The sequence below is a fragment of the Marmota flaviventris genome, chromosome 13 (assembly GCF_047511675.1).
Source record: "Marmota flaviventris isolate mMarFla1 chromosome 13, mMarFla1.hap1, whole genome shotgun sequence".
Taxonomy (NCBI): Eukaryota; Metazoa; Chordata; class Mammalia; order Rodentia; family Sciuridae; genus Marmota; species Marmota flaviventris.
In genome coordinates, this window is record NC_092510.1 from 86,790,584 (window position 1) to 86,809,903 (window position 19,320).

Below are 19,320 nucleotides of genomic sequence, written 5' to 3' on the forward strand. Positions count from 1 at the left end.
CTGGTGTTTTCCACGTCATCCATCAATGCCAACGTCTCACCCCCGGCCATGCTCAAGTCCTCCTGCTGTTCTCACATCTGTGGTCTAAGAGAATACAAGGGTTTCCCTTAAAAAAAACATATTCAAATCCTCCCACAGCCTGTGTCCTCACACATGGGCAACTGAATAAATAATTCAAGGCCACCCCTGGTTTTTCTAGCTCCTTTATTTTTATCTGCCTTGCAAACATGTGTTGACTGGGTGGTTTCAGTTATTTGAACAATTGGCTATGGTGTATTGGAGAAAATACTGGCCTCAGAACCAAGAGACCTGGGTTTGAATGCAAACCCGTCCATTCCCTCTGCCTCTTCAGCCTCAGTGTTCTTCTCATCTGTAAGCCCAAAGGGTTCTAGCCTTTCCCGACCAAGTTTTCTCTTCCATATCTCAGAACACAGAAAACAATTTGAGTAACTATTTTTTTTCACTTATCTCGAAGATAGGACATAATCAGTATAATTCTAGTTGTAATGGAGACAAGTTAATTCATTTTATATAAAGAATGTCTTAGAGAAGCACTCTCTAATAGGGCTTTATGTGGTCATGGAAATCATCTATGTCCACACTGTCCAAGTTGGTAACCGCTATCCAGCTGTGGCAAAAGAGCACTTGAACTACAACTAGTGTGATTGAAAAACAGAATTTTTATATTTACTATTAATTGGCCTAAGTTTAAGTAGCAGCAAGTGTCTGGTAGCTGCCGTATTGAACAGCAAAGATTTAAAGCTTTAAGCTTTGAGTCTCACAGAACCTGGGTAAGAAAGATGATCTCTGTCAGCATTAGCATCCTGTGGGTATATGACTTCAGTGTGTGTTTGGGTGTAGACACAGATGCCCATGAAAATCAAATAAATGTCAAAGGTAGGAAGCACATGCACTCCCAGGATGTGTAGGACGTCACCCATTTGCTCTTGGTCTGTTGATGGTTTGTTCACTCATCTGAGCATTTCTTAGGAACCTGGGATATGTTGAGAATTTAATGAAATTCAAGTGATTTTGTGTGTATCATGTAAAGAAAAGCATCTAAAGGAAATAGAAAGAAAATCCCTGTGACCATTAAGGTCAATGGTTCCTGAACCCATTCCAGGACATTTGTAGTCTCATTGTCACCCTAAAGCTAGTCATGTGACTCAAGAGTTGCTGTGCATGGATTACAGTCAGTCTAAGGAAATTGCCCTCATTAACAATGCTGAACAAGTTTCTCTCTCCACCCCTAATTCATTCCCAACAAGTACATTTATATAATTACTATTATTGCTCTTATGAGAATAACTTACATGCATTTAAAACGTATAGAAAATTTCAAAAACCTAGAAGAATAAGCACAAGGGAGGAAATCAATCACTATAAGTTCCACCATTCAGAAGCAACTAACAATAATATTTTGTCATATAGATTATTTGAATAGTGTTGAGACATTTGCAAATTCAGCTTTGAATATGATTTTTTCATCTTAATATTATAGTTTACACATTTTGCATAAAATTGCATAATTTTTATAAATGCTTTCATAATAACTTCTTGCCTTCCTTTCAACAGATTAACCATAGTTTTTTTTTTCATTGTTCTCCTATCATTGAATATTATTCTGCTTGCAAAATTTCTACCTGTTGTATAGTTTGGCACTTGCAATTATACACCTGAGAATGCAGAACATGCAATTTGAAGGTCTGGATTAGGTTAGCCATAAATATTAGCCGTGCATCTGAGTGACTGATATTTATTCATCCAACTATCCATTAACTAGATATGATGGTCAACACTATGAAATTAGTTATCCTTGGCCCTGGGAGAAACAGAGAATCATAAAATATGGACTGTGTCCTTAAGAACCTCATAGACTACTGAGAGAAATTCATTTGTCTTCATATAAGAAATGATATCCAAGGAGAACCTTGAAGGATGAGGTGACAGAAGCAAGGATTGGGGGAGAGGACAACATGACTCAATGTGGCAGCTCACCAGAGCCTATCAGCAGAGAGAAACAAGGCCAGAGTGATGGGAAGAACAGTTCTCTGGGGTGTTGGATGCCATAGTATGGGTTATTGGGGGCTGGACTTACCCAATGAAGTAAGCATGGCCCATTGAGATTGAGGTTTGGGGACGATCTGGCCACAGTCAGACTGTGATGCTCACATGCATGTCTTCCTTACCACCGGAGCCTGGAGGCACAGGGAGTTTCCCTGAGATGGGAGAGCCCTAACACTTAATGATCTGGCTCTTCATTGTGTCCTTTCAGGTAACCAAAGCACAGAGATTCCTTTTAGGTTGATAGACAGAAGGATATTGCATTTTAAGAAATGAAGAGTTAGGCTGAGTGTCTCTAGATTCAGTTTCTAATTCCTCTTAGAGTTCACTCAGTTATGTAGGGTTTGGGATCCACAATCATATGGCAGGAAAAGACTCATCCTTTTGCCTTCCCCACAACCGTCTTCTAAATTTCTCTGCAGAGAAATTTAGAGAGCAAGTAGGATCCCAGAGGGCTGTTATGGCCAAAGGGAGATTGAATCCAGATACACAAGACAGTAGGGGAAGCCACCATAATATTCCACTTCTGGGGCTGGTCCCATTGAGGGATTGGCTCTTCCCCTGGAAAGCTGCTAAAATGAATTAGATGGCATAGTTAAGAAACTGTTTTTGACTGTTAAGTTAAGGAGTGACTCATCCATCCCCAGAATGTCAGGGCTGGAAGGTTCCCCGGGCATCATCTCATCCAGATCACTTAGCTTCAGATGAGGGATCCATGCCTTATTCATATTTAATGCCTATGACACAGGATTGCACCTGGCACATAGTAGATACCTGCTGAATATTGTTAAAAGAGTCACTTTTGAGGACAAGATGAGGCAACAGATTTTCTCACAACCACATGGCAAATTCTCAGCCAGATGAAATTAAAATTACTGCAGATGATGGGCCTCTGGCTTGTTGTTTTGTGCTGCTTCAAATGAGAAAAGCATATGCACCATCAGGACAGAAGCCACTTTGGCCCATATGAGGTCCTAGGCAAAGGGAGAAATTTCACTTACAGTCATTTTTTTGAACCTTAGCATACGTTGGGAGAAGTGTGTGTGTGTGTGTGTGTGTGTGAGAGAGAGAGAGAGAGAGAGAGAGAGAGAGAGAGAGAGAGAGAATGTGTGTCTTCTGCCCTGTTGCTTTGGTCTAGTCCCATAAGTTGCTCATCCAACTGTTCCTAAGTCTGTGCATTTCCCCTCTTTCCTTGGCCTCCTAGAGAATTGGGATCAGCATGTGACCTTTGCCTGGAAGGGAGGATCCTGGTGCAGTATGCCTTCAACGCCTCCTCTCCAATGCCCTGTGGCCCATCAGGACACTGGAGCCCTCGGGAAGCCGAAGGTAAGCCAGTTTTCTGGATACGCATTGACGAGGAGATGTGCGAAGAACAAGTCTTTCCTATATGGCATTCAGTGATTTATTATGGTCTTTCCCCTATACCATCTCGTTTGATCTTAAGATCACCTTGAAAGGCCAGTATTCACACAGTCACTCATTCAACAAATATCTGGAGCACTTACGTTGTCCTAGGTATGTTATTTTCATGACACTCGTGAGAAAATGAGGCACCAAGAGGCCACATACCTGATAAAGATGCCGTATGCAAAGATGTTTATGTAGCCTGCAGACTTCAGCTGTCTGTGGGTACAACCAAGGTCACCTTAGTGGATGCACCTATTTGAGGTCTTCGAGGTGTCAATAATCTTTGATTTTTCTTATTTCTGAGACTTCCAGGGAATTCTCACATGTGTCACATATATTCCTTTTAATGTCTTCCTTGTACCTCTTTTTGGAGATCCATTTACCTACAAGAAGCTTAAGGAAAGCTCTCCCCGCCATAGCCACTGTTCTGGGCTGCACCCATCATCAGACTCTACCCTGCTTGGGGTTGCCTCTCAGGCCTTCCAAAGGGCCAACAACTGTGCCCTCTTACAGAATAATCACTTTATATAGAAAACAGCTGCTCTGTTCTCTACAGTAACTAAGAGAACACCTTTGCCAAGTGCCATCTGTCACTTGACCCTGAGGCCAGGGTGGCAGAGACCCTGTGCCTTCCTCCCCTTCTCTATCTCCCCATTCCTGTCCCTCAGAGACTTGCATATGGAGCCTGACCCCACCCAGTAATTCTTGCTGTTGTGCAGGTCAGCTCATGCCAACAGTCACTGGGTGGGGACACTATTACACCAGTTCATCAGAGGAAGCAGAATCTGTCTCCTCATTGAGCGCCAGTGAGAACTTCTCTGCTATCCTCTGTATTTTTAGAAAGAAGGTTGAAAAGGGAAAGCCAGAGATAGACTAAAGCGAGAAGAGAGATCAGAGAGGAAAGCAAAGTTTAAAAATGATGGCACTGTACTTTATTTTCTAAAGTAGCTTAAAATAAAAATGAGAGTTGAACTCGGGAACTCTAAACAAATCCATCTGGAATGTAAAGCAAGAGGGATGTCTGGGAGAAACCCTCGGCTCAGCCTCGCAGAATCACACGCTGTCAGAGTTGGAAGGGATGCCTGGGGTCATCCAGCTCCGGTCCCCACCCAGTGCAGGAATCCCCTCTATGTACTTCCTCACTGAGGCTCCCCGTACCCTGTTATATAGCTTCATTTGTTTTAGAAAGTTCTTCCTTAGATTTTTGGTTGGAATTTTTTCACCCCTACCCAATGCACTCTGAGATGTCACAGCGGAAGCTGTGTGTGTCCCTGATAACTGGCAATATTTTACATACTTTCATAGAATAAACCTATTCTCAACTGAGACAGCCTCAGGATGGGGCTGGGTTCTGTCCTGAGTAGAGGGCAAGGCTGCCCTGACCGTCTGCCAGAGCAGTCAGATGAGCAAGTGGGCCATGACCGCTCAATGTAAAGAGAACTATGTCATTAGTTGTGAAGAGTTGGGGACCAGTAGGTAGGAGACATAGGCTCCCCATGAAATGTCACGAAGTGCATTTGAGAATGGGAAGAACTCTAATATGTTTAGAGCAGCAGTTTTCTAAACTTGATCCAGAGGCTTTCTGGAAGGGATTTCATGGTATCCTCAAAGTCAGAATTGTTTTCATGATGTCACTAGGATACCATTTGCCTGTTTCACTTTCATTCTCTTCAGAGAACACAGTGGGGTTTTCCATTGGATGCATAATATATGATGTTCTTAGTGCTCTGATGGCTGACCAAGAGAAGGCACATTTGTAATCATGAGTTTTAAAATTCTTGCTTCTTATTTATAATATGGTAGCTACCAATAGAGATGGACTACATAGGAGAGCCTGTGAAATTCTGTACAAGTTTAAATGGGTGTAAAGCATGAGAGCTTGATGGGGCCAGGAGAGGTTCCATAGGTGAGGTGGAAAATGACCGGGTGAGGATGGGTTTGAATTCACCCTGAGGGCAGTGACCAGACACCACATGCTTTGGTCTGGGTTGTGTTTATGGTGAGGTGTGCATGTTATAAAGATTGCTTGAGCAGTTCTGCAGAGAAACGATGCAGGGTGGAAAGTCCAGGAAGACAGGGAATGATGAGTGGCTGTACCTGGATCCAGGCTTGGAAAGGTGGTACCCTGGGTGAGGTTTGTGGAAGTAAGAATGGAGAGGAGTTGAAGGAGTGGAGAGAGATTCAGGAGGTGGAATCAGCAAGGATCTCCCTGATGCTTCTCTGGCTAGCATCAGGTTGGCTTGTTCTGCTTCTTGTTTGAGTGACACGATTTCCAGACATCTCCTCACACCTCCATCCAAACCAACTGTCAGTTTGTCCCCGACCCTCTTAACCTGTGACCTGCGATACGGGGGTTCCACTGCAAGCGCAGAATCCCCTGGTTTCCTGAGCTGACTCGGGCCTCCAAGGAAACCCAGACACTCTGGGTTTTCCTCCTATGTAAATTTAGCACATGCCGGCCAGGGAAAGACACCGTTCTTTTTTTAGAGCATCCTATTACAGGCTCTGTGATCCGTTTGGCTCAGACTCTTTTAATATCCTTGAAGAAATAAACTTTTCCATGAGCCAAACTCTGCAATTTCTTTCTCAACTCATTTTCATCCTATTTATCTTTGTGTGTTTAAGTTTTTGGACTTCCCAAACTAACAGAAAACTCCCAGATTCATAAGTGATGCCAGACGTATCTGTGGGTTGGGAATAAAAAAGTACAGTTGGAGGGCAGGGGATGAGGAGGACCACACCTTGGTCCCAGCCCCTCCATCAACATGATCCAGGACCCGAGTGAGTCCCTTCACAACTCTTGCCCATAGAATGGACAGTGGGATTATAATGTCTTTCCCAGCTCTAATAGTAGAGCTGTAACGTCTTTTTTAATTTCACACTAAGAAGACAGAAGGTTCTACATCCAAACAGCTATTTGTTGGATGTCTATTGTGCTCCATTAACCTAATTTCAAAGAAGGTAGATGGTCACAGACTTCCTCCTTTTGTTCACAGAAAGTGGATGCACTCCTATTTTCTTGAGCAGGAACGGTCTCACAGAGGGATACTTCCTGAGGTATTTTCCATGATACACGTACAGCCTGGAATTAGGTAGCTGGATCTGGCAGGTGCAAATCCCATTTAAGATTACTTGTGCGTTCCAAGTGTTGGGTTTACCATGAGAGACTGACACATGGCACTAATTGTTTCCATTTTTTCTTGTTTGTGTGGGTTCTGGCCAGACTATTTCAGGGTGCTCATCTATACATCTAGAAAAAGCCCCGGCACCAAGTTTTTATGACAATATTCATGTCTCCAGTTCCAGTGTACATACAGATAGACACAGCGTAGGTGTCTATACAGAGCATCATGATGTAAATGCAGATCAGCATAATATGTATAAATACATCTCTGCACACATCTGTGACCTCACTCTATCAGTTTATATCAACATGGAACCTTTCATTTAGTTACCATATGTACATTTCGTTACCACATACATTATTAATAATGAGGACTTTGGACTTCTCTTTCTTCCCCGCTTTTCCCTCCTTTGCTCTACTCTCCTTTTCCCCTTTCTTTCTTCCTTCCCTACTTTTTTTAAATTTGTTCTTTTTAGTTATGTATGGCACTAGAATGTATTTTGACATATCATACATACATGGAGTATAACTTTCCATTCTTGTGATTGTACATGATGTGGAGTCACACTGGTCATGTGTTCATATATGAACATAGTAAAATTATGACCAATTCATTCTACTGACTTTCTTGTTCCCATCCCCCCTTTCTTTCCCCCATCTCCCCGTCCAATCCAGAGAACCTCCACTCATCCTTCCCCCAACCCCCACCTATTGAGAGTTAGCTTTGTCATATCAGAGAGACAAAGGATTTTTTAGGATTGGCTTATTTCACTTAGCATGATAGCCTCCAGTCCCATCCATTTAGCAGCAAATACCATAACTTCATTCTTCTTTATGGCTGAGTAATATTCCATTGGGTATGTTTTCTTTATCCATTTCATCTGTTGAAGGGCACTTGAGTAGGTTCCATAGCTTAGTTGATGTGAATATTGATGTGGGTGAGTCACTATAGTAGGCTGATTAACTCCTCTGGATATAATCCAAGGAGTGGGATAACTGGGTCAAAGGGTAGTTCCATTCCAAGGTTTCTGAGGAATCTTCATACTGTTTTCCAGAGTATTCCCTCCTTTCTTTCTTCTACTATTGGTTCCTTTTTCTTGGCCCCTCTCCCTGCCTCAAAAACACACCCAATCAATCTCCCAGCCCTGTCTATTTTCCTCCTTAGCAACTCTGACTTGTCATCTCTGATGTTGTCTTTGCCCCAGCCTTAGTTGTATCCTGTTTATTAATGCAGGAGTCTCCAAACCTTGCCAGACTGGAAGCTTCATGAAGACAGAGTCTAGAACCCTGTTCCCCCGGGGGCTAGCCTTTCTCTGGACACAGGCCTGGCACTCAATAATTATTCTTTGAATGCTAAGATGGATAGATGGTTGGAGGGGTACATAGTACCTGTGTCTCTGTTTTAGTCAGCTTTTCTGCTGCTATGACCAAAAGACATGTCAAGAACAGTTAAAGGAGGAAAAGTTTATTTGGGGGCTCAAGGCTTCAGAGGTCTCAGTCCATAGGCAGTGGACTCCATTCCTTGGGGCCTGAGGTGAGGCAGGACATCATAGTGGAAGTGTAGAGTGTAGGAAAGCAAATTAGGGCATTGCACCAGGAATCAAAGATAAAGAGAGTTCTCCCCACCAAGACAAAATATAAACCCCAAAGACATACCCCCAGGGCCCCTACCTGCCTACCATTACTACCAAGTTAATCCCTATCAGGGGATTAATGTCCTGGTTATGTTAAGCCTCTTATAACCCAATCATTTCATCTCTAAATTTTCTTTCATGTCTTTGGGGACACCTTACATGTAAACCTTAACATTCTCCAAGTAGTGAATTTTCTAAAAGCAAATCTAACTTTCCTCTGCTTAAATTTCCCAGTACCTCTTCATCGGTCTCCTTTGACACTCACTTTCCTTAATGTGACATACAAGACGCTTCCTAACGCATCTTTCCAGCCTCAGCATTTGCTCTTCTCCCATCACTCTGCAAACCAGGGTCACCTTAGCTCTCCCTCTCTCTCCACTCTTCTCTTTGCTTAGAATTCCTCCTCCCACCAAGATTTTCCTCATTAGTTCTTCCTTCCTTTTCAGGACCAAGCTTAATATATTGGTCAGCATTTATTAGTGATCTCGTTCCATTTGCATTTTACAGCAACCCGGTGAGGTAGGTAACAGTACAGTAGGTAACAATGAGAAGCCGCATAGTTGACATTTTAACCCAACTTTCATTGCTTCAAAGCCTGGCACGCTGCCTGGACCAACAGTATCACATAATATTCTACTCCCCACCAGGGATTACTTAACCATCTGAGTCTCAGTTTCCTCTTCTGTAAAAAGAGTTTCATAAAACCTGCGTCATAGACTTACTGCCAGCATGAAAGGAGCTGAGGCATGTAATGCATTTGGCACGGTGCCTGCACGTAGAGGATGCTCGATTCCTGAAGCCTGGTGTTATGGCAGGGATTGCTGCTTTGGGGATGGGCTGGACTTCATGACCCTTGTGGCTGTTCTTTACAACTCAGGGTCTGTCTCTAATAACCAGACACGGATAAGCTTCCCTAAGACTGCTACTTCTGTTTACTTACTGGAGCATAATGACCAGGCTCACCTTCTTGTCCTTTGGAAAGCATTTGGTCCCTGTTGATTAACAAGAAACCAGGGAGGAAGGACGAGCCAAACAGATTTGTCATCTTTGCTCTCCTGTGGCTTCCCACCACTGATAGTCATTTTCTCCAAGGAAGGGAGAAAGATCATTTTATCCCTTGCCAATTCTGGGAGAAAGCCCATGGAGGGTGGAGCACACTCACCTGGCACCCACCTCCAGGCAGCAGGCTCTAATCCACGCAGTAACTTTGTTTTTTTTAACTCTGTGTTCACAAGGTAGAATGTTCTTCATTTAACAAATACTGATTGAGCATCTGCTGTTTGCAATGTTATTAAGCAAAGACTCAGTGGCATAGAGTGAAACAGACCTGTAAAACAGACAGGAATGTTACCCATTCTTCAGGGCTTTGATGACAATCAGATGAGTTCACTAATCACTAAGGAATGTGCTTCATATACTGTAAAGTTTTGCCCTCGATAATGTTTACTGAATGAACAAGTAATACACATGGGCCCACCATCCACAAAACCTGAGTCAGAAATCCAGTGGGTTGGGGAGCAGACAGGGGAAAAGCTTCAGCTGGGCAGGAAGTTTTATTTGTGCTTTTCATTTAAACTAAAGGTTGCTTCTAGCCAGCAGTTGTTGTGAATAATGAATGAACCTAGTCAAGGAGGGTTGGAGGGAATCTTATATTTATAGCCATCTCTTCTTGTTTTGATGACTTGTATCTTCAAAAGTCTGTGCATTTCCCTTGTTCCCTTTTCTCCTCTTCTCCATCTCCACGTGGTTGGTGTCTTCTCTCTTCTTCCTTGTCTTGGCAGAGCCAAAGAGGTTGGAGGCATTTACAGCTTTTTCGAGAGTTGCTTTTTTACCCCACGTGGCTTTCTAATACTCATTTGGTGCTGATTCCTATACCTGCTACCTGGACCTTGTGACATTACCAAAAGGTGTTTTCAAACAAAGATCACTTTTTTTTTTCCTTTTTGCTTTAGAAATGTCCGGTGTCCTCACCGCCATAGCCACCAACCACTGATACTGAACATGAAAAGGAGTATGGCTAATAGCACAACCTGAATGTCCCCCATTCTACCCTCACCAGATGCTCTGTAACTAGGCTCCCATAAGCAAGTTAGAGCCAATTGCTGCATCCTGGTTACTTTTCTCAGTAGTGTAGGGAAGAGCTCTCTGAGGGTCTAGATGTGATTTCAGCAGAGAAAAATTCAGAAGTCATGGCAGGCTGAGGTCAGTTGGGAATGAGGCATCATCTCCCTGGGGAAAGAGTAGAAGAATCCCTCTCTTCCCCCTCCTGAATCCCAGCCCTCCCCTTCCTGAATCAGACTGGAAAGAGCTCAGAGAAGCTCAGTGGTTTGGAATGACCTCACGTAGGGAAAGGGAGGAAGACAGATAAGGTGGCTCCAGAGCTTTCCAGCTTTTCATGGCTATTTCCTCCCAGATCTCCAGTCCAAGGGGTGGATGCTACCCTTGCTTACCTCCTCTTTGCTCAGGGTTTTCTGGTGTATCTTTCAGTCCAAGCAGGACGTCACAAAGGCTATAATAGCACATGGATTCTCACTTATTTTAGTGACTCCACATCCATCATGAAAAACAATGAACTATAAGGACTTCTGAATGAGGTCAAGCTGGGTTCTAAGGCTGACCTTGACACTTCAAGTTTATGAACTTGGTCCATTCACTCCACGTTTCTGAGCCTTAGTTTCCTCACTTTATAAATGAATCCTTGCAAAAAATTAAACATGTTCATGGGACATACATGATTTTTATGCTAAGGAGCAAAGTTGTCAAATGAAAGATTAGGAAGAGAATCTTGGACATCAACTCAATAGTAAGACACTTATTTGAATGCAGTTTGACCAAATGTCTGGTGATTCATCCGAGATCTGTTTTCCAGGGATGGGGAGAAACTGGGTGCTATGTATACAAAAGATTAATCACAACACTAGAATTCTCTCTCATTTTTCTACATTCTCATTAGACCAGTCCCTTATGGGGTCTGTGGGAAATTCTAATGACCAGAATGAAGGTCTTGACCGAGGAGCTCATTCCCTCCCATCTTCTCCATAGGTCATCCAGATGTGGAACAGCCCTGTAAGTCCAGCGTCCGCACCTGGAGCCCAAATTCAGCTGTCAACCCACACACAGTCCCTCCAGCCTGCCCTGAGCCACAAGGCTGCTACCTCGAGCTGGAATTCCGGTACCCCGTAGTCCCTGAGTCTCTGGCTATCTGGGTGACCTTTGTCTCCACTGACTGGGACTCTAGTGGAGCTGTCAATGACATCAAATTGTTGACTGTCAGTGGAGCGAACATCTCCCTGGGCCCTCAGAATGTTTTCTGTGACATTCCACTGACCATCAGACTCCAGGATGTGGGCGAGGAGGTGTATGGCATCCAGATCTACACATTGGATGAACATCTGGAGATCGATGCTGCCATGTTGACCTCGGTTGCAGACAGCCCACTCTGCCTGGAGTGTAAGCCTCTGCAGTATAAAGTGGTCCGAGACCCTCCTCTCCAAGACGACGTGGCATCTCTCCTACACCTCAATAGAAGATTCAAAGACATGTAAGTACGCCTTCTCCATAGGAAGTTGATCAAGTGGATAGGTGGTAGAGGGATGTTCAGAGCGTCAGAAAGACCTGGAGTGGAAGGAGAAAGTTCCTCAGGCTCTAATCACTTCTGGGGATTATAGAATCATCTCAACAAGGCAGGATTGATATAGTAGCAAGAGTGTGATAAGCAAGGAACCAAGAGGCTTAAATCTGGTGACACCTCTGATGTTTGACCCTAACCTATGAAACTTAGCCTCCCCATCAGTAAATGAACAAGGTTGGATGTGAATAGCTGTAAGAAACTCACTTATTACAATGAAGGTAGAAGAACCTAAGTTTGTTAATGATTTCCATTTTCTATGAAGTTGAAGCAGATTCAAGCATTCTGATTGCTTTTTTGGTGAATGAAAAAGAGATGAAGTTATAGCAGATTGGCGTGGGAATTGGGCATACTCCTGAGTATTTTCATATATATTTTGCTGGAAGGTGAATGTTGCATCACAGTCCTTGTTTCTGTCTCATTTCCTGAGATGGAAAACAGGTGTTTGGACCTCTTAAGGGTCTTTGTAGCTCTAGGATCCATGTTTTTTGGTTTTTTTTGTTTGTTTGTTTGTTTGTTTGTTTTTGAGGGATGGGGGGATGCTCAATGATTTCATGTGAGATAGTGCTTGTCTTTAATCGTCACTTTTAAAACCAGTTCTTCAAACATATCCAGGATTTAGGCTTTATGTGGAAGGCCACCCTATGATGAAGTTATTAGTGATTTTCCTTGTGTCCCAGAAAATGGGCTAAGGTCATTTCATCTTTTACTCATTTCATCCTCTCTACAACCACATTTTTCAAAGGAGAAAACTGGGGCTTAGAGTTGTAAAGTCATTTGTCTAAGATCATGGGGTTAGGAAGCAATGAGATCAAGGCAAGCATCCAATCCCAACTCCTAAGCCAGTGTACTCAGCTTAAGTTGAATCAGAGATGTGATTCCAACTTCCCCTTTAGTCTGAAAAATGATATAGCCTTAATCATCTTATGTGGGTAGAATGGTCTAAGCTGTCAATCAACAAACATTTATCAAATACCCACTATGTACATGGGGACTGCTTTGAATACTAGAAAGAACCATAACTCTGGACTCAGACGCTTTGCGTCTAGTAGCAGCTGGTCCACTTACTAATGTCAGATAAATCAGTTAATCTGTTTGAGCCTTAATTTCTCCTATGTGTGATGAAAAAGTCCAAGTCCATGGTTTCTGTAAGCCTTTTGTGGCTCTTTATTTGGTTCTAAGATGATATAAGACATAATCTCTGCTCCGTCTACTTGAAAATATTTACTCAGCCAATCATTAATGGAAACCAAGTTCTGGAAGGAAACTTTTAATCTTTTTAAGAGACAGAACCACTTTCAAACACTTTACCAGCACTTCCTTTTACATGCCAGCAATTAATGTGCACATCTCAAGCAAACCCTCACCCATGCATTGAATCCGAGATGAAGAACATCTGGTGAAGAACTCAGAGGGAGCACTTGGTCTGTGTTTAAGAATGTACTTAAAATTTAAAGGATCGTCTTGCCTTGAAAATATTCCATAACCCTGTCTCTTCCATCTCCTCACTTGTCTGGAGTGGTAAAGTTCTATAAATATGCATCCACTTAAAATTTCTTTATAAAACAATGGAGGAAAGAAGTAATAGATGTCTTAAAACCTCAGTTTATACACAGCTTTCATTTTTTGCCTTGATTTATGAGTCTGTGAGAGCTGACATGGGTTGATAAGTGTGGAATGGTAGAAGTTAAACAGAAGTAAAAGCACCCTGAGTTCTATTCTTAGCTAAGTCACTTACTTGCTCTACTATCTTAGGTAAGTGGCTTGCCCTTTCTGGTCTTTAAATGCCTCAACTCTACAAGGAGAAGTGATTCTCACACTCAGTTGCCTAACCCCAAAACTTGGACTCTTTTAAAATTTTCTGAGTGTCAGCCTCCATCCCTCTTGCCCTCCTCCCAGGTATTGATTTTATTGGAAAGAGTAAGGTGCAACCTTCAGGACTTTTAAAATCTCAACAGGCAATTACAACGTGCAACCAAGTTGCAGATCCCCTGCACTAAAATAGGTTCTCCAAGTCTGGATTCAGACCAGCTGCATCTACATCACTTGGAAACTTCCAAAGGACAGGTTCTGAGGCCACAGTCCAGCCTATGAATCAGAATTTCTGTGGGCAGGGTCTCTCTAGGTGATTCCAGTGCTGGTTAATTTTAATAGTGACTGCTCTGAACAAACCTTGCAGTCCAGTAACCTCCAAATTTTCTTCCACTCTCGAAACTACTCGTTTAGTTAACAAGTATATATTGAGAACATTCTACGTGCCAGAGTCTGTACAGGGAACTGGGAGTCAGGTCCCTTTCTTGAAGGCACTCAACAGGAGTGCTAAGGACCTTGTCCCTTGGTGAAAAACCAACGCCTATGCCATTTTGCTTCCCGAAACCACCAATGTTCAACTCCACACGCTCATGAACCATTTATGCACCAAATGCTCCTTTATAGACCCTCAAATTTGACAAGCACAAATACCAGTTTACCTTCTTCTTTTTCTTTCTTGAGTCTCAAGAATTTTATTAGAGACCTGGGCTGGGCTTTCTGACCTTAATGTTCTCTGAATGTCTGAAAATAAAGGAAAACACATCACTTCATTCCAAGTCAACCTTCCACTTCATCTCCTTTATCTCTTGGTAATTTTAGTTCTGAACCCCACCACAAATACCTCTTTGTATGTGTGCATATATGTGTATGTGTATTTTGCTGCTTTAACATTTTTTCCGTATCAAATAAATTGGCTTCTATACAAGTTCTATATAAAGACTGTTTTGGAGAAAAAGAGGAGAGAGAAAAAAAAAAGGCTTTCTTTTTTTTTCCCTGACTCAACCCATTACATGATTCCCTTTGACCTTTGTCTTCATTTTTTTCTCTCAACAAAAATATTTATTCTTTCTGTTATCTACACTAGAGATAGTTTTCCAAGGTATGACATTGATGAAGGGAGAGCCTTCTGTGCTTACCCCATGGAAGTTTCTGGTAGACTGATTACTTTTGGCCAGGACAAGGAAGAAATGTGGAATGCTTCCATCTCCCTTAAGCCAAAACCCCTCCAGTGAATAAGAACTGACACTATCAAAAAAAAAGGTACTAGTGCCAACTCTTCCACTGACTCACCATACAACACCAAGACCCGGTGCTTCACCTATTTGGGCCTCATTTTCCACATCTCTAATATAAGGGGAGAATATATGGAGCTCTTTTCTGTGGGTAGACATCAGAGAAAGTGTCTCAGGTAACAGGCAACTCATACACTTTTTTGTAATCAAAAGGATTCAACAGGAATTGTACATGAAAATTAGCATCCAAGGGACCCTCACTGGCTCTGGATGCCTTTCTGAAATGTGTAGTGTGTACACAAAAGCAATAATACTGACAACCATTTACAATGCACTCTGCTGTTAGTGTCTTATAAGTTCTTATGAGGCAGGTGAGAAATTTGAAGGTCAAAGTGACTTGTCTAACCTCATGCATCTAGTAATGGCACAGCTAGGTTAAAACCCCAGGACCAATTCCAAATTCCACCCTCCTAATCACTACACAGTACCACCTCCCCCCTGAAGTAATGTGAAGGCAGACTTTTAGAGCTGAGGAATGCTTCTAGTATGGCCAAAGTTCTAGATAGAGCAGGTAGAAGGCAGGATTAAAAGTGTTAGCTGCCCAGAGTTTGCTGCCATGACTTACCCTTGGGCTCTAGTCACACAAGTTACACAACCAGGTCTTTATGTCCCTGGCTGTAAGGAAAAAGCAGAGAAGCTTTTGTTTTTTAACATTGCTATCAAAATGCTTTAAGCACTGTGCTACATGGCTCTGTGTGGAATCTGCAAATTTCTCCAAAAAGTGAGAGTCTAAACAAAACTAAGTCATAGATAGATAGAGGATAGAGAGTAGATGGAGAGAGAATAAGAAAATGAAGTATAAATCAAATCAGAAAGAGTTAATAGCAGCTCACTATTATTCATTTGTCTGTCCCATGTCCTGTGTGATGAATTGGTGACCCAGTAGTGCCAACCTCTCAAGGTGCTCACACTCTATGGGAGAAGGTATCCATAGGAAGCAACATCATGCGGTCAATTAGGCTCTGATGGAAGAAACAGAGATGCAGAGTCAGAAGTTGGCTTGGATTTGGGAGGACCGAGGTCTAGACTTAGAACTAGAATCTAAACTCCTTGAGGACTGGGCTTGTTGCCTGTTTGTCTAGATGCATTCCAAGCACCTAGAACAACTTTAGGCACAAAGTAGGCACTCAGTAAGTTTTTTTTTTTAATGGACCTGGAATGCAAAATCAGAAAAGGTAGAGTTTACACAACTATCAAGCAGCAAAACTGGGTCTGTATATAGAGCTATCAATTGCAAAGGTAGTGCTCTTAATTGTTCATTCTCTGCTTAAACAAATATGCTTGTGTTGCCTATTTTGTTAGTGCCTCTCTATTCTTAGTATCCTCAATTTAGAGTTAGAAATATTTTTAGAAGTCATCTCTCCCAACTGGCTGACTTGTGTGCCCCAGTGTATTAACCTATTAATTTCTCTCACACATTAGCTCTATTAAACTTCCAGAACAATCTCTACCTATTTTACTCTACCTCCTTGGCATTCCCAATGTAATTCCTAGAGAAAATGAATAGACATGAGGAAAGAATATAGTCATAGGATATGTATGGACATTCTTATCAAATCAGAAAGAGTTAATAGCAGCTCACATTAAGTCCAAATTTCACAAATCAGATCCAAATTTCTTCCTCTGGATTCTAAATGTTCAGGGCCATCATCAATTAAGAAAAAAAATGAGTTTATTCTTCAGGTTTTTTGACTTCCTACCTGAACTTGGCTACCTCCTAGCCACTAGAGATACAGTGATGAATCAAGGTCCTTGCTGTCATTGATTTTTTATTTTTATTTTGGGGGAGGGTACCAGGGATTGAACTCATGGGCACTTGGCCACTGAGCTACATTCCCAGCCTTATTTTGTATTTTAGAGACAGGATCTCACTGGGTTGCTTAGCATCTCAACATTGCTGAGATTGGCTTTGAACTCATGAACCCCCGTCTCAGCCATCTGAGCCACTGGGATTGCAGGCGGGTGCCACCATGCCTGGTTCATTGATTCTTACAATGAAGCTGGGGCAGACAAAAAGAAAACGTGATTGCATAACATCCCATTTGGTCAGATTTGCTATGCGATGCCATGTTAAGCCTCAAAGGATTTGAAACATTTATCCTAACTCAGGGTCAGTGGAAGGCAAGGTGGCTCATGAATGCTGTTTCTCCGGCTCTTGGGATGAGTCACTTCATTCTCTTTTTTAAGTCCCCCACCATTTTTTTTTTTTTTTGCTAGCTCTTTCTGCTTGCTATCCAGTCTTCCATTTTTTGTTCTTGTGTGTGTTCATTTGCTCGTTCATCCATCAAATACTGAAACTCCAATGTAACCATGTTCAGTAATACTCGTTTCATTTAACAATAATACTAGTGTGGGTTCTGGGCTAGGCCTGCAGCTCTAATCGATGCAGACATCATCCTTGACTTCAGGAGCATGGTTTAAAAGTGGGGAAAGGGGATGTAGACAGAGTATCAGGTGAAGATACTGAAGCATGAAAACTGCTATTGTGTAAGAGCACAAGGGGGCTGGGAGAAAACACAGAGAGGGTACGTAACCCAGCCTGAGTGGGTAAGGTAGGCTTCCTGGAGGGAGTGACGTCTGTACCAACCTGAAGGACGTGTAACAGTTGATCATTGAAGAGATTTACCAAAATGCAGGTGGCTGGAACCAAGTGGGTGCTCAGTAAACGTTGATAAGTAAATTAATGGATGGATGGATGAACGAATAAATTACAGTACACAGAAGTGCATGCTCCATCTCAGATCAAATGCAGAGCTTTGAGGTGGAAACGGTGTAATTTGGCTTATGCATCCACTTCAGTTCCTACACGTACTTCTTTTTTAGCTACCTAATGATATTCCATAAAACAAATCTGCTCCAAGTTATTTAGCCAAACTCCTAATGATGGGCACTGAGGTTATTTCACACATCCTTTTTTTCTATTATGAATAGAAATAAATAATATTCTGTTCCTTTTCTATTCTCCTTCCAGCACAAATGCTGCTTTTTGAGTACTCTTGTACATGCCTCCCCCCGAGCACATGCATGAAGCATTTCTCTAGGACTGGCACTAAGACAGAATTGCTGGGCCATAAGCCATGGGTCTTTTTCAACTTAGTGGACACAACCTGTGACGTTCTAAGGGTAAACTAGCTTACCCTCCACCAGCTGTCTGCAGCAAGTTCTGCTTACTGCTTGGCGCATTTGTACTTTATCTTTGACCCTTTGTTGGATAAAAGGGGCTTCTCGTTGCCATTCTTGTTAGGTACTGCTTGCTGTTTTTTGGTTTGAACCCAAGGGCACTTAACTACTGAGCCACATCCACAGCCCTTTTTATTTTGAGTCAGGGTCTTGCTAATTTGCTTAGAGCCTTGTTAAGTTGCTGAGGCTGGCTTTGAACTTGCCATCCTCCTGCCTCAGCCTCCCAAGCCACTGGGATTATAGGGGTGTGCCACCAAGCCCAGCTTGTTAGATACTCTTCAGTGAGAATCTTTTCAAGTATTTCCACGGCATCCACATTTCCTCTTCTGTGATTTGTCTGTTAATATCCTTGAGATAGTCTTTAATCTCTTCACTTCCCCATTTTCCTCTCTCTTACATAGGGATTTTAATGTTGGCTCTCCTGCATGTCCATCAATGTAATTAGGATCTGGAGTAGAAAAGGCAATCAAGAGGGAACTAGTGTTTATGAAGAGGTCACTCTGAGTCACAATTTATGCATTGATATATTTGTTAAATGCTACTTCACTGCATTCCCTGTTCTGGGAACCAGATCGTGTTCTGAAGATAAAATAGGTAATAAAAACCAACCTGGATTCCGCCTAAACATAGTCATTGTGTTAACCACCCTCACATGTTCAAGTGTCAGTTGTAGCTAGTAGTCCTAAAATCGTGACTACTAATAACTATCATATATTTTATTTAAGCCTATCAATGAGATATAGGCATTAGCATGCTTGATTATTCAATGGGGAAACTGAGACTCAAGGAGATAAAGTGTTCATTTAAAGTCCCAAAGGTACTAGACACTAGATCCAAGTTTTACATCTCCTTTGTCTGACTTCCCCACCAAAAGGCGTGCCTGGCAAACTAACATGGGTATTATGGTGATGACTGGTATAGATCAAGGTGCTGTCGTGATAAATGGAGAAAATGAATGTTAAAACTAGTTTTTCTTGTTCCCAAAAGCAGTAGAATAAACACAAATAAAAGAGGACAGAACAATTTTTTTCCATTTGTTTTTTGAGCATTTAAGCAGATGAGGAGGAGGAGGCTTGAGGAAGTTTGGACGTTGTCAGACCAACGTGGTTTCCAGGAACACATTGCAGAAATGTGCAATCCGGGCTGGACCCCTTCCTGAGCAAGGCCTTCTCCCACGCC

The 19,320-nt window shown here is 42.3% G+C and overlaps 1 protein-coding gene across 1 annotated transcript in view; it reads left to right on the top strand.

Moving 5' to 3' along the window:
* Window positions 1-19,320, top strand: part of Pappa (pappalysin 1) — a 226,936-nt gene that overhangs the window by 67,252 nt on the left and 140,364 nt on the right. Inside the window, exons 6-7 of the mRNA XM_027949427.3 lie at window positions 3,269-3,390; window positions 11,272-11,770. Coding sequence (XP_027805228.2) covers window positions 3,269-3,390; window positions 11,272-11,770 — 621 coding nt within the window. The remainder of the gene's footprint in view (window positions 1-3,268; window positions 3,391-11,271; window positions 11,771-19,320) is intronic.